Source organism: Equus asinus, chromosome 16 (assembly GCF_041296235.1).
Source record: "Equus asinus isolate D_3611 breed Donkey chromosome 16, EquAss-T2T_v2, whole genome shotgun sequence".
NCBI classification, from domain to species: Eukaryota; Metazoa; Chordata; class Mammalia; order Perissodactyla; family Equidae; genus Equus; species Equus asinus.
Window position 1 is genome coordinate 1,679,693 of NC_091805.1, and position 15,862 is coordinate 1,695,554.

The 15,862-nt window shown below is 46.1% G+C and overlaps 1 protein-coding gene across 3 annotated transcripts in view; it reads left to right on the plus strand.

The window, feature by feature from the left end:
* The window catches only part of PATJ (PATJ crumbs cell polarity complex component), a 309,336-nt gene that overhangs the window by 247,533 nt on the left and 45,941 nt on the right, over window positions 1–15,862 (plus strand). For all 3 annotated transcript variants that reach the window (XM_044749519.2, XM_044749521.2, XM_014854688.3), the window contains exon 33: window positions 1,022–1,155. In XM_044749519.2, the coding sequence (XP_044605454.2) occupies window positions 1,022–1,155 (134 nt within the window). The remainder of the gene's footprint in view (window positions 1–1,021; window positions 1,156–15,862) is intronic.

The window sequence follows — 15,862 nt, forward strand, 5'->3', positions numbered from 1 at the left end:
TAAAACGATTCCTGGCCCGCAGGCCATGGTCGGCCGCCCTCCGCGTGCAGTTTACTGAGCTTCCTGGGTCTCAGCGTGGCCCTGTGCGCTCACGGCAGCGACCAGCAGGGGGCGCCCTATGGGGTCGGCCCGCTTGTGAGTCACGCCAGCGCGGGGACCAGAACTGGTGATGGACCGGTTACCGGGAGCGGAGACGTCCTCTGGCGACGTTGTTTGTAAAAGATTCTCCTGAAACTGACGTTCTGAGTGTTTCGGTTTTTCAGTGGTCAGGTTCAGTTACCTGGACAACACACATATGTAGAACTTATGCTAAATGGTTATTATTAAACATCTTTCTTAGCCTGTAAATATTTTGTTCCCAGTTTTTGGAAAAACCAGGTCTAAAACAATGATTTTTAAGAAGTAAACCTTTGTAAAAATGCAGTGACTCTTAACAAGCTTTTCAGTTACAGACCCAGCAATTAATTCTTGAATGTTGTGTTTATAATACATTTTTTTTCCACTGTATACATAATTGGAGATAATTTTTAGGTAATTGTTATTCTTGGTTACATCATACTTTATTGATTAAATCCTTTGTACGTTAATTCGTATGATGGGCTCTGTAACTATTGAAGCCTTATTTCTTAACTGGTATTTATAACTGTAACTCAGAATCTTCTGTCACACTAGTCTTTATTCTCGTGATAACATATGCCTGTATGAACTTGGTCATTTAATCATCTTAAATTTTTCCATACCAGTTTTTGTGGTGTGTTTTAAGATTTAAAAAAATTTCAACTATACCTAAAATGGGTGATTTTGGAAAGGGAAGCAGTTTATTGTTTTAGTGTCAAAAGTGTGGTAGGAATATCATGTTTCGTCCCTGGGTGACTGGGCAGTCGTGACCCAGCTTTTCTGTCGTGGGGCATGCAGGAAAGGAGTGCGATGGTGCATGTGCAGACCCCGCCCTCCTGGGCCCTGAGTGCCAAGCTGAGCTGCGCCTTCCACCTGCCTCTCACTCTGTTCCATCCTTGTCCAGGTGGTTTCCAGGCTCCGCTGTCAGTGGACCCTGCCACGTGTCCCATTGTCCCTGGCCAGGAGATGATTATAGAAATATCCAAGGGACGCTCGGGGCTCGGGCTCAGCATCGTGGGAGGAAAGGACACGCCCTTGGTGAGTCTCCGGAAGTGAAGTGTGTCCCCTGTCACACGGGTAGTTGCTGCGCCTCGTTATGGCCTGTGTCACGTCTGCGGAAGATTTGCCTTTTTCCTGGTCCGGAAAAGACCTAAGTGTAAACAGCATCCATATGCTGGCCAGCTCTCAGGTGTTTCTCAGTCTTTAACATCCACTAGGATTTTCTCCATCTTATAGATGCTCCTTAGACCAGCAACAGAACGGCATTCAGAAATGTTACGACAGTATTTAGGATGGTGCCTGGCATGGGCTAAGTGTGAAATAGGTATGAACTACTATCATCGTCATCATCATTATTTAGTGGAATGCAGCATCGAAGCATACTGCACATTCCACCATTCCAGCCCAACAACTTAGGCTTTGCTTTATTCTGACCATATTCATGTCCACTCATAATCTTTTTTAGAAATTGGTCTAGAACATCATTTTTTGCTTGGATGATGGATCTTTGATTATTTGGTACCTTTTGATTGTCACTAATCAATAGTGCCATTAAAATGTAAAACTTCCTGGGTTTTGATTTACTCAAAATTGAGTTAATCAATGCACAGATATTTGAGTGGGTAAAACATGCACATTATTCAATGTTAAATTGACACGAAAAGATATAAAGGGAAAAATAAACCTCCCTCGTACCCTTTCACCCTGGCTCTGCCCTCCACCCACCCCACGCAGGGCCTCTCCCTAGAGATAGTCACTCATTAATGCGTATGCTAATTCATAGTCATATAGAAATGAATATGTTTAGTGAGGAATAAATTGTATTTGCCAGATTTACAGATAAAGCAAGTATAATATGATCAATAAAGTGATTTTTTCCACTTTGGGTGGAACATAATGTTCCTGTGTTAGTGCTGTTGGAGGTAGGAAGGGCCTGCTCTGTTTTTTGTAATAAACATTAGTCCTGACACACTAGGCAGCTCAGGAACAGCATCTGCTGCAGAACCCGAGTCAGTGCCTTCCACACAGCTCCTGGTCGTGGTCCCCTCCTCCTGCCCCTCCTGATCTAGAGAATCCTGCTGCTGACTTCGATCCTCCTAGGAACCCCAGAACCTGGATGTGCTCAGAGGCCGCTGTTTATTTATTAGAGGATTTTATCTCCTTCGGCTTCATTAAAGTTCTGGTAGCACTTTTCTCCAGAGCTGAAGATAATTTATTTCCTGAATTACTCTCCTTTGGCCTGTGCAAGCAGGAACTGCTGTGTGTGGCTTCCCCCATACACTGTGCTGTTGTCATCAGCTTGGTGGAACTGGGAACACCTGGAGTTCACGACCTCAGCAGCCAGGTGTAGCTCCAGCCCTTTCCTGTTGGCCTCCTTATGGCCCTGGAGCTTTTCTGCGTCTCTTGTGGTCTGGCTTGGAAGGCTCTCTGTTCAGCTTTCGTCATTGAGGAGAGGGGCAAACTGTTCCTTAGAAGTAAGTTTCCCTTCAAGTGAGTGGCTCCAGGCTGTCTTTTGAAATCATGTTTTTAGTAATGCCTTCTAATTATATGTGAGCTGGTGTTTGCGCAGTTCATGGAAACACTTTGGCCAGCCTTTCAGCCATCCTGCCAGCTCCTGCTGTGTGAGGAGGAAACACAGCCACCCACGTAAGACCACACCAGACCACTGTTACCCAGACCCACACATGCAGTTCAGCCTCTCAGACTCTGCTCCGCTCCCTGAAGACTGCTTTCCTTCTGCCTTCCCCCAACAAGATTCTGTGCCTCCTCCAGTCCCCTCCCCGAGGATGTCTTCCCCATCAGGATCCAGTGCCTCCTCCAGTCCCCTCCCCGAGGACGTCTTCCCCATCAGGATCCTGTGCCTCCTCCAGTCCCCTCCCCGAGGACGTCTTCCCCATCAGGATCCTGTGCCTCCTCCAGTCCCCTCCCCGAGGATGTCTTCCCCATCAGGATCCTGTGCCTCCTCCAGTCCCCTCCCCGAGGACGTCTTCCCCATCAGGATCCTGTGCCTCCTCCAGTCCCCTCCCCGAGGATGTCTTCCCCATCAGGATCCTGTGCCTCCTCCAGTCCCCTCCCCGAGGACGTCTTACTCATCAGGATCCTGTGCCTCCTCTGGTCCCCTCCCTGGCTACGTCTTTCCTGGCCCCCCAGCTGCCATGGTCTCTCCTCTGCTGAACGTGGAGCTGATGGTCGGTGTTCCTGTCTTAGCTCTCAGTCTTACTTTCTCTCTACCATTCACCAGCTGAGGCAGGCTCCTCAAGCTCTGGAGCCTATTTCCTGGTCTTTAACAGGGACAGTCATGCCTTGTGGAGCTGTAGGAGGGTCAGCGAGGTACCTGGAGACAGTGCTTGGCCTCGTCCCAGTACATAGTGAGAAACTGTGCATGACACGTACTCCCCAGCCTCTGTTCCCACAGGTGCAGCCTGAGCTTCATGGTCCTGACTCACAGGGTGGTGATGAAATCAGACTTCATAAGCAGTAGGACATTTTGTATGTATGTGCACATGTGTAGCTGTTACACTAAGGCCGTTGGGAAGTTTCCAGAAACTGCTAGTTGACCCTGAACATGGGATGTCTCCTCCCAGGGCCTGTTTCCTCATTTTCCCAAAGAGATGTTCCTGAATATTAAATAAATTGAATTTGTACAAATAAAGCTATATTTGAAATGAACCAGAGAAATTACATTTTAAGGAAATTCTGTAGTGAATTCTTTCATAAAGAAAAACTAACCCTCTGATTTATTTTTTGTAAAATAAGTGTCTTTCTACTGCTTAAAATAAGGCAGAACTAGATTTCCCAGAGGAAATCAGAAGAGTTTAATCAGCGTGTCTGGCCTGGCTGAATGAGTTTGTTAGTTGATTCTTTTTTTTGCTTTTGTTGTTGTTCATCTGATTTTGCTTTGTGTGGGTGGTTGGAAAACCTGAATAAGATGTGCCCATGCTGCTCCTGGGTCTTTAATATTCAAACGTCTGTGCTGCCGGCCGCCAGCTTGGCACTTCCACTGCTCGGCATCGTCTCCTGCCTCCTGGGTGTGAGGCTGTTTGCTGAAGTCTGTGCTCAGCTTCTCTTACCACCATGAGGCAGCCAAAAAAATTCTTTAAGAGCATCTTGATCTTCATAAAATATAGGTCTGCCTCCTGAGACTATAAATCCCGCTGTCCTTGGAAGGATGGCACCACTTAAAAATGAGCAATGGGACACAGCCTGCATCTCCTAACCTGGGTCCCTTGTCAAGAACGTAAGTTAGATAACACCGGCAGTCGCTGGGGGAGGCTGACAGCAGGGGTGGGAGGCGCTGGAACAAATAGAACCATTGTTTACCACAATGAAGATCTTCCTTTTTTCCCCCTCTGAGTTTTGACAAGGAGCACGCAGCCTCGTTGACACTCCAGGTCACCTGTCCGGTCAGGTCTTGGGCCGGCGTCCACAAGAGGAAGTTAGCAAACAGAGCGTCTAAAGGGACAGGGGACAGCCCTGGGACCCACAGCCGAAGCACCTTTGCACTTGGCTCTGCACGTTTGATAATGTGGTGCATCCTTCCTTCAGCTCTGGTGCCGGGAAAGAGCATCCTGCTGTTGGTGACCCTCCCGGTTAGGGTTTCTGGGCCCTCTTTGTTGTGTGTCCAACAGGAATTTTTGCCGTCTTTGGAGGAATCGAGCCTCTGGGACTCGGTCTCGACACCACATCAGTCCTACCTGCTGTAAGTAGTGTCTCTGGAGCCAAGACAGGTGGTTTCTGAGATCACAGAGAGAGCTCTCACTTAGCATCCGTTGTATTTGCAGCCAGTCACCTTTTAAGATACCAAGATAACAATGAGGGTGAGCCTCTTGGGAAGTCTGTGAGCACGCCTGGCCCCAGTCCCCACCGACTTCTTGTTGCTTTCATCTTGTGATGTGCTCGTGGGCCTGCTTTTGGTGAGGGGGCTCTTCTGTGATGGGGCGCACGTGTTTGCTCAAAGGCTGTCCTTTGCTTAGTGCTAGGGGTATGAAATTGAGTGAAATAACCCTGTCCTCAAAGAGCTCCCACATTCATTCAAGTCGGTTCTACTGCCTTTGATGTCTACCGTCTAATGGAGAGGATCAACCAAGGAAAAACCATAATGTGGACTATTCAAATAGGACTTTCTCTGGAAAGTAGAAAAAAGTAGAGCTGTAGTACACACTTTGTAGACTAAATTAGCATAGGCTACTTTTTATGTGCTTCTCCTAAGCCAGTGTCCTGTAAGCAGTTTGGACCACTATGACAAAATACCACGGACTTAGTAGCTTATAAACAACAGAAATTTATTTCTCACAGTTCTGGAACCTAGAACTCCGAGATCAGGGCGCCAGAATGGTCAGGTGAGGGCTCTCTGCTGAGTTGCAGACTTGTTGCTGTGTCTTCACGTGGTTAAAGGCTCAAGGGAGCTCGGTGGTGCCTCTTAGAAGGGCGCTAATCCCATTCACGAGGCTCCACCCCCATGACCTAATCACCTCCCAGAGGCCCCACCTCCTAAGACCATCACGCTGGGCTTAGGATTTCGATGTGAATTTGAGGGGGCCACACAGCCAGGAAACCACACAAGACACATTGCATAAAAAAGATATTTTTTATTTTTTATTTCCTTCCATCCATCCATTCTTTCATCCTGTCCCCTCCTCCCTTTGGTCTTGGAGTGGTAATTTGCATGAAATCTTGCAGCCCAGAGGACCTGGCACATTCTGCCAAATGAAAGACCAAGGACTCTTAGCTCTTATGATGCTTGAACCATTTTCCTTAAGCCTCTCCCTGAATCCCTCAGTGTCCCCTTCTCAGAAATGTTTGCTTACTGGTTAGAAGTTTTATCTCCAGTGTCCTCAGAAGAAGTAAAATATAGCTCTGCAGGGTCATCTCTTGGAGTTATTTTGGTATCAGCCTTGGGAATTCTAGAGAAGTGAAAGAAAAACTTAAGAAATAAATCTTTTATCTTAGAACATTGGCAGGTGTGCGTTGTTCTTGGGATTGAGCAGATGAAGTGGAGAACGAATGAGGAAAGGTTCCCAGGACCCGCACCCTATGCATCTCCCTTTCTCTGGGTACCGTTGCCAAAGGTCCCGGACCGTGGACACTGTGTTCCATCAAACCTATGAGGCAGCCTCGCAGAGGAGGGATGCTGAGTCCAAGGCGTCAGAATCCCAGAGCTTTGACTGTGGGGCCTTGGGCAAGCAACTGAACCTCTCTAAGTTACATCTGCTGCTTTCTTCGTTGATGCAGTGATGGTGGTAACAAAGTCGGCCTCTTCAGGTTGTCTGTGGATTAATTAAGATAAACTTTTCCCAGCTCCTGTCTGTACCGAGTTCACTTATTATTTGTTGTTATTAAACATTCCTGTTAAAGTAGATCCTTCGCTCCCTTCGTCTGTGTGTCTGTGGTGTGTTACCCGCACACTGAGAAGCATGACTTCGTTTCTAGATAATTAGATGTTTTTTCAGCATCAAACTTTTAAAAAGTGATTCAGGCACTATTCTTAATGTGTAATTAGTATTTATGCTAATCCTCACAACAACCCTAGAGGGGAGGAAGTAGCACTATCCCATTTTACAGATGAGGAAACTGAGGCACAGATGAGTTAGGTAACTGCTCCAAGGACATAATATTAGCAGCTGGTCCAGCTGTGGTTTAATCAGACATTCTGACTCCAAAGCGACACGATTTGGGCCCTTTTCTGGCATTACCATTCTGTGTCATCGACCTTCATGTGTGAAAGGAGTTATCCCTCTCACCCAGCAGACCCTGTGCTGCCCGAGGACAGACCTGTTTTATTTCATTTTCTATCTTCCGTGTCCCCATATAATGCCTTGCACACAAAAATATGACTGTCTAGGGGCCGGCCCGGTGGCACAGTAGTTAAGTGCGCACGTTCCACTTCAGCAGCCCGGGGTTCGTCGGTTCAGATCCCAGGTGTGGACATGGCACCTGCTTGACAAGCCAGGCTGTGGTAGGCGTCCCACATATAAAGTAGAGGAAGATGGGCATGGACGTTAGCTCAGGGCCAGTCTTCCTCAGCAAAAAGAGGAGGATTGGCAGCAGATGTTAGCTCAGGGCTCATCTTCCTCAAAAAAAAAAAATTATGACTCTCTATCCAGCCTCCTTGTGCCACTCTGAACTCCAGCCATGCCGGCCACACTCAGTTCCTTTAAGAAGTCTTGTTCCCACTGAGGCATGGCCTTTGCACGTGCTGTTAGATCCAGCTGGAGCGTGTCTGTGATCAGTATTAGCTGTAGCTGCAGCATCCCCTTCATCTCTGGGTGAGATCATGTGACTGACAACAGCATTGCTGAACCACATCGTTTGAGGAAGAATTGAACGTATTGGAAATGAGAAGACCAGAAAGGACAGTGAGGACTTTCTGCAAACACGTAGGGTTATCTTCTTGTGGAGGCACTCTGAGGGGCTCAGTGAAAAACAGCGTTCCTGCTATTGAAGGAAAAACCTTCCAAGCATCAGCTGGCCGCACCTGGAAGGGCCTGCCTGGGGAGAGAGAAGTATTTTGACAAAGACAGGCAGCCGCTCCCCAAGGAAACTGTTGTTATTTGGGGAGGGACCTTTACGTGTATGACTCTCCTCTCCAAGATGATGGTCGTGTAAGAAAACTACTTCTCTCTCTCCACATTTCCATCTCACAAATTTCTTTCTTTCTTTCTTTCTTTTTTTTTTTTTGAGGAAGATTAGCCCTGAGCTAACATCTGCTGCCAATTCTTCTCTTTTTGCTGAGGAAGACTGACCCTGGCCTAACATCCGTGCCCGTCTTCCACTTCTTTATATGTGGGACGCCTACCACAGCCTGGCTTGTCAAGCAGGTGCCATGTCCACACCGAGGATCTGAACCAGCGAACGCCAGGCCACCGAAGCAGAACGTGTGCACTTAACCGTTGTGCCACCGGGCCGGCCCCTCACAAATTTCTTAAAACTCCAAAGTCTTGAGTTTTTTTGACTAGAGAATGAGGCCTAGTTACTGTTTTTTGTCTTGTTTTGTTTTATGGGAGCTAGTAATTGTCATCACTTTTGGAAAAGAAAGTTTGTCACCCTCAGCCCCAGTTGCTGTTCTCTGGGCTGGGGGAAGTGTGTCTCTTTGCAAGAGGAAGCGATTAGACCAGGGCTTTTGTTTGCCTTTGTGCTCTTGGTACCCTCTGATCGTGAATGAGGTCAGAGTTTCCCAGGATAGATTGTAAAACTTAGATATTCTTAATAGGGCAAAGGCCTGGGAATGTCACGTTCAGAATCTTGTCGTTTCTCTCCAAGTTTCAAGCCTGTATTTTTTTTCACCACCGGATTTCACACTGATTTAATTCATTCTTATTACACAGAAGTTCTGTGGGGCAGGCATGTTAGCAAGAAGCATCAGGGTGGGACCCTCCCTCTGGATAGTATGTGGCAGAGCTCGTCCATCCAGAAACTGAAAGGCGGAGTACCTGTCCCTGGCTGTCACCATACGTCCGGTCCTGAAGTGACCTCATGTAACCCTTTGCCGAGCTGCGTGCCATGGTTTGGCCGTTACTGCTTTTGGCCATTTAGATGTAGGACTGACCACTGGGTACTTTTAAAGCAAACAGGAGGGAAAGCTATTTTGCATTTGAGTGAGTGTTTTATTGTGCTGTTCCCCTTCAGATGAACTCTGCACAGTCTGTTTCATGAGGTGTGTGGTCTGCCTTGGCGTGTAATCCCCCAGAGCCGAACTCCTTTTATCGTTATTGCTTAAGTCATATATTTTTACACAAAACATCTTATTACCTTAGTTTTATTTTAAAATCAAAGCAGAGTTTGCCAAAAATTCTATGAATCACACTAAAAGAATGTTAATGAATAGTACCTCTGAATTTCCAGATTTGGGCATTTCTGATCTTAAAGAATATGATTGTAAGCAAAAATATTATGCAAGCTGAGTAAAATTTCGATAAATAAGGACCAGATGGAACTATAGGGACTTATAAAAGTATAATGCCAATATTATCCCGTTTCCTTAATAAATCTGTATTTCAGTATGAAAAATTATATTCGTATTGATGAGCATCAACTTTTTGTTAAATCAGACTTGGCAAGGGAACTCCATTTTAAGTAAATATAAAATCGTTTATTTTTTGAGCTTGAGAAAAGAAAGCTTTTCAGAGTCTTAAAATGTGAAACGTTTTTATATATTCACAACAATTCTTATATTAACTGTTTTATTGCTGTGATTTTCATTCCACATTTTAGTTACCTGTAAATAGTGTACGAGAGTCTGCAGTCCTGAGTTTGTGTGAGATAGCTTACATAATCCATTGCTTTAACGCACACACACACACACACACGCACACACACACAACAGACTCGTCTTATTTCTTCCTGCATGACTGATCATTTAATCTTACTTTTACTTTTATGTCAAAAGAGCCTCGGGACCTGCCTGGTAGAATAGTAGTTAAGTTCACACACTCCCCTTCAGCAGCCCGGGGTTTGCAGGTTCGGATCCTGGGCACAGACCTACACACCACTCGTCAAGCCATGCTGTGGTAGGTGTCCCACATACAAAATAGAGGAAGATTGGCAACAGATGTTAGATCAGGGCCAGTCTTCCTCACACACACAAATAGAGAGCCTCTACATCTGTTGTGGTTTAATGCCCATTTATGTGTCTGTAGTTTATTACCTGAGAATATTTCAGTGTTCCAGAATAATAGGGACTGAACCTTGTGACCCACGTCCTTTCTGTTTGCAGGGTTGGTAGGTGCAGATCTTCATACCCTACCCAGCATGTTAGAAGAGATGGGTACATCGAGATTCGGCTGTGTGGACTCTGTTCCTGTTGTAGCAGAGTTTTATGGGGGTTAATGGAAGTCTTGACTGTGTTCTGAGATTCTTAGAGTCTGTGTAGTGAACCGTAGTTCATTGGTGAGCAGAGTAGAGCATCCAGATGTTAAAAACTGTGAATCCACGTCTGAGGGGGGAGCACCTCTGACTCTTGCTGGCGTCCCTGTACTGTACAGCTGTGGCCCCTTCAGGTTTCCAAACAGAAGCGATTGTATATTCAGCCTATGGAGTTGGCAACCAAAACTATATCAATTTGACAAATATTGTATTTCTTCTAAAGTAATGGTCTTTTGTTGTATCCATGGTGGGAAAGCAGCACATTAAAGGTTCACTTGACCATGAGACTCATCCAAATTACAAAACTGTAAAACCAATGAGAAAAACATCATCTTAGAATAAGGGAAATATGGTGTTTATCGACTGCCTTATGCCTCACGTCCTACATGTTCTTATGAGATATTGAATTAAGGAGCATCTTGACCTTTTGCTTCTCGTGAATCAATGAGTCTGTGCCAAGTATCTTGTGCATCAGAGAAGAGAAAGTTCCTGGTCTGAAGGTGGGGAAGATTAGCCACTTTGCAACTTGTCTCAAATCATCTTTGCATTTAACCTTTGTAATTACTTCAAAAATATAGATCCACAAAGCACACTGAGTATATACATAGCAACACGTGCCACAGTGTGAGGAAAATGCTCTAAGTTTTCCATCCTTGGGTTGATCGACCCACTGCTCCGCTGTAGCAAGGACAGCAGAGAGCTGCCTTTGTCGGCATGAGTCCTGCCGTCTGTAGTGTGGATGGCATCTGTCTGTGCTTCAGCTTTGTCACCTTTCACGTTGGGCTGCCCATTTCTGCTGTAGTGAAACAGCAACAGGGAAAAGTAGCTGTGGGAAGTACAGTCAGTTCTGTATTCGCGATGGCTCTGTTCTGTGACATCACAGCAGACCTGAATTAGTGGATACGCAGCCATCACGTCCAGGGGAAACACAGAGGAGATTCCTCCGAGCCTCTGGTCACAGCGTTTGCGACAGCAGATAAATATGCGATCTTGTTTCATGCGTGTTTCTGTTCAGAGATACTCCATTTAGTATCTGTTCTGACTCATTCACGTGACCACATGGCTGGCAGCACCTCGTAAGCAGAGGCAGCTCATCCAACACACATTCTGTCTGTGAGGCACATCACAGCCTTCTCTGCTTAGGAAGATCAGCACTTCAGCCCTGTGCCCGGGGGCCATTTTAAACAGTAAAATCACCTATAAAAAGCACAAAAATGCAAAACACGTGGTGTTAAATAGACCACGAAAAGGACGCTTGTTTACAGTATGAGAGCTGAAACAAAAGGCAAAAACGTCGCCTTATTCTACCTCAGCTGAGAACAAGTGAATCAGCAACTCAAGTTTTTACCACTCTGCACATATCTGCAGATGACATGAAAGCACCAAGAGCACTGATTTTGGGGAGCAGAGAAATTCACAAATGTGGAAACGGTGGACAGTGATGATTGACCGTGCTTGACTGAAACAAGAATCAAACTCTCTGGGACAGGACTCTTGTAGTCTGGCTTAGATCCTGTGGACATTCAGATGGTCCCTTAGACTCAGCTCTGAGCAGTCCTTGACTTGAGAAAGAATAATCTGAAATACCCTTGTAGCATAATCTTTCTTGGAAAGAAGCAATCGGTTATCTTCTGGGACGACTAGGATAACAGAAAAATTAGAAATTAAAAAATGGACCAAGACTGGTGTCATTCATCCTCAGAATCATGGCTTTTGACGACTCTGACAGATGTGTATTCCTTCCTTTGTCTCCCAGATATGCCCTTGAACCTTGGATATGTGTGTATTAGGAGCCCTCGTTAGCGGTTACTCAACATCTGTTTGGCTGACACATCGCTTGACATTACATACGTAATTTCATTTCATCTTCAAACCATAAAAGATAGGATTTATTAGCTCCATTTTACAGAGGCAGAAACACTGGCTCAGGGAGGTTACATAACTTAATGCAAATGTCACAAAGCTACAGTAAGTGGTAGAGCTAAAATCTGAACACAGGTTTATGTGGCCATAGCCAGCGCTCTTCCCACCCTACAGCGCTGCCTCCCATTATTGACAGGCTGGAAGACTCCTCTGGCCGACTTTGATAGAGTCTCTAGTAGATTAAAATTAACCATAAATTTTGTTCAGCTCTTTCCAGGTTGCTTGAATTGGAGCTGGCCCATTGACTTGCTCTGACGCATAGTAATGAAAATGGCTTTGTGGGCCCTCCAAGCTTTGGCCTGGAGAGGCCTTGTACTTCAGCTCTTGCCCTTCTGAAACACCACCACATGGCAAACAAGCCCGGCTGGCTCCTGGAGGATGACACGCCATGTGGAGAGAGCATGTGGAGGGAGAGGGCCCCGCCATCCCAGCTGAGGCCCCAGACGTGAGAGTAAGGCCGGCCAGGACACAGCCGGCCCAGCCCCCTGACTGCACTCACGTCTGGTCAACTTAGAGCAGAAGAGCTGCCCAGCTGAGCCTCGCCCACACTGCCAACTCACAGAATTACGAGCAAACAAATGGTTGGTTTTTGTCTTAAGCCATGAAGTTTTGCAGCAAAAGATAATTAAGGCGGAGTCTGCCCCAGCCCCTGTGTCTTTCTGATCTCTCTCTGCCTATGGGAGCTGGGGTTCTTCTGGTCTGCCGTTTAGAAGGGTCTCATTCCTGGGCAGGGCCCAAGCATCTGTGTGACACAGTGGCTCTCTCGGCTTCACTTTGCACAATATATGTGTTCATAGGAGCCTGAAATGGTAAAGCTGGGATGGCTTTACAAGCCCTGTCGTTCTGCTCCATGCTCTCCTGATGCTGCCCAGTATAGTGAACACAGCGGTCCACGCAGAGCCTCGTGCGAAGCTGGATCCCTGCAGAGCAGTCTAGAGATGGGACCCCTCTCACTCGCGGCCTGAGCCCTCTTCCACACCCACTGCCCTTGATTTGCCAATCACATTCTAGTTGAAATACAATAGAGAAGCTTGGTTTTTAAAGAATTTGTCACAAAGTATTTGGGACAGGGAAGAATCATGTCCTCAGACCCTCCTCCCTTTGTTTATATAAACACAGATTGAGCCTTTCAGCTTTCTCCAAGTGAGATGGACTTCAGCAGTTTGAACCCAGCGCCTCCTTTTTAAACTCCACAAGTGCAGTAGACACTGCGAGTCAGGAACGTAATTCGTCTGCGTGTGTTTTCCAGTGCGGGGCTGTGTGGTTTGGGTTTGCACCACCTTGGACTGAGGGTCTCTCCACCCACTCTGTATCATCGCCCCTCGTGAGAAGGTCGTCTACTGTGTATAAGGTGTTTCTGTAGGATTTCTGAACAGTGACGGCCACAGGCGGGAACACTATTAAATGATGTTTCAAAATAGCGCTGCTGCTCTAAGGCCATGGATCTGAGCATGGTTTCTTCCAGAGGAAGGAAATGACGCCATTTTATATGCAATACTTTTATTATTTCTTTTGGTCCTCGTGGGTTTTCTTGTTAGGAGGGATTTTTCCCATAAAGCAGGGAAATAAGACATAACGCTCTTTTTGAGTCACTGGTTAGCATGTTTTCCACCAAAATGTGAAATTTAATGTGTAACTTTTCTGTAGTTCAAATGTCCCTTGGGACTTTTTTGTGGAGAGGGGGTGGGGACTTTTATGAGTATGGCAAAGATGGCGTATAGTTCCAGAGAGATCCAAATTAAGTAAAATGTGCCTACAAGCAGTAAAAATTGAGCCATATATGCATAGTCCTTTATAATAATATCTACCTTATAATTCTCGATCAAAGTTTTGTCCTAAAATGCTTGCTGGAAGAATCCGCTGCATATCTGGAAGTGCAGCGTATTCCGTCTCATTCTGTGCAAAAAGTGCATCCGCACGGGGGCTCGCTCGTGTCCTCGTCCACGGGAGACTCAGTTAATTTTTCTAACACGTGGCTCTGTAGTGTTATGGGCCTATTGTGACAACGGTAGAATTGCCTCTTGCCGAGTGATTGGTGTGTTTATGAGTTACGTTACCTACTTGTTGGCAGCTGGAACAGTCAAGAAAATGGTGATTGATGGCCTGAAGTATCTGCTGCCTTTGCCTGGGTCTGAGGATACGTGACTGACTGCGTGTCGCGAAATTCTTTCCCAGCAATTCAGAGCTTAAGTCCCCCAGAGGAGTCTGTGACTTTTGTGGGGTTCAGGGATAATTAAGTCCCTCATACTTGGCTCCTTGGAACCGCTCTCTGAGCTAAAGTAAATCCTCTGGAAATTCAGGTGGATTGAGCGTCCTGTGTGCTGGGTGTTTGGGTTGAATATCACTGATACTTTACCATCAGAAGCTTGGTTGGGTTAGGATGAGATTATGACATGCTAACCCCACCAGCCTCCTCTTTCTGGGTCATTTTGATGCTTTTTTTCTCTCTCCAACCAAATTTTTGATACTGGTTTAGCAGACATTTATTGAGTGCCTGCTCTTGGCTCAGCACCAGGATGCAAAGAGGAGTTGGAAGCAGCCCCCGTCCAAAAGGGTTCCACCGAGGGGGAGGCTGCACAGGACCTAGACCCAGAACAAGCCCTTGTGATGCTGTGATGAGCTCAGTGGTACCCAGAGATGGAGCAGAGACTCAGAGAGGGTTTCGTAGAAGAGGTGGCACTGGGCTTTCCAGCAGACTTTCATGAAACACAGGAGGCAGCAGATAAGAGAGGGCATGACCTGCAAGCATTTGGTGCCCTTCATACTTTCCAGTATAGATATAGAGACTGTCTCTGTGAAAATACACAGGAAACTTAGTGCTGCGTTTCTAGCTCTGGAGCTGGGAGGCTGAGCGACAGGTGCTGGCGGGAACCTCAGTGTAGGCTCCTCTGCGTCTAGTAGCGCATGCACGTACTTTCTATGTTTAACATAAATAAACCCTTGTTCTTCTAGGAATGGAGACCTTAAGACAGTGCTCCCTTAAACAGTAGGAGGAGTTTACCAGTCAGCTGCTTCTTCCTGGGTGTCCTTTTTTTTTTAACATTATGCCTAGTTGTGGAATAAGGGCATTGTCCTCAGTGAAACGTGTTTCAGACATAGGCTGGTGAGGGAGAAGCTTTCCAGCAGGAGACTTTTCCTGCATCTCTGAAATCCTGCCTGACCCTTCTCATTAGGGAAAACCCACTGTGTGAGAGCTTGTCCACCTCACTATCAAGTTCTTCCCCGGCTCGAGAGCTGGCAAGTCGAATGCTTAACTTAGAGGGTCTGGAGGGAAACTGTCGGTCTTGTCTCGGCGGTCAGTAAACAGCACATCTTACTTAAATTTCTGTTGTCGCAGTGAAATCACACAACTGCCATTAGGAAATCAGTTTTGATTGTATGTCAATCTTTTTTTTTTTTTAAAGAGTGGCACCTGAGCTAGCATCTGTTGTCAATGTTCTCTTTTTTCCTTCTTCTTCTTCTCCCCAAAGCCCCCCAGTAAGTAGTAGTATATTCTAGTTGTGGGTCCTTCTGGTTGTGCCATGTGGGACGCTGCCTCCGTGTGGCCTGATGAGCAATGCCATGTCCACGCCTGGGATCTGAATTAGTGAAACCCTGGGCTGCTGAAGCAGAGTGTGTGAAGTTAACCTCTCAGCCACGGGGCTGGCCCCTGATTATATGTCAGTCTTGATCATCTATAAACAATTCTCAATTCTACACCATTAATTAGGAGAAATCTGTTTTCTTGGACTGAACAACTTTTTATTTTAAATATCAGTGTATTGCTTGTATCTATTGTAATGTTTTATATTTGCTCCTGTAGAAAAACATCACTCAATGAATAACATGGGTGGACAGAAACAGGACTGAAAAGATGAAAGGAAGGAAGACAGAAAGAGACAAGAATAGCCGATGGAATTAAGAGAGAGACCGTGTTGGGTAGGGAGAGGGCCAACCCCTCCTGCTGTATGGCATGCAAGGG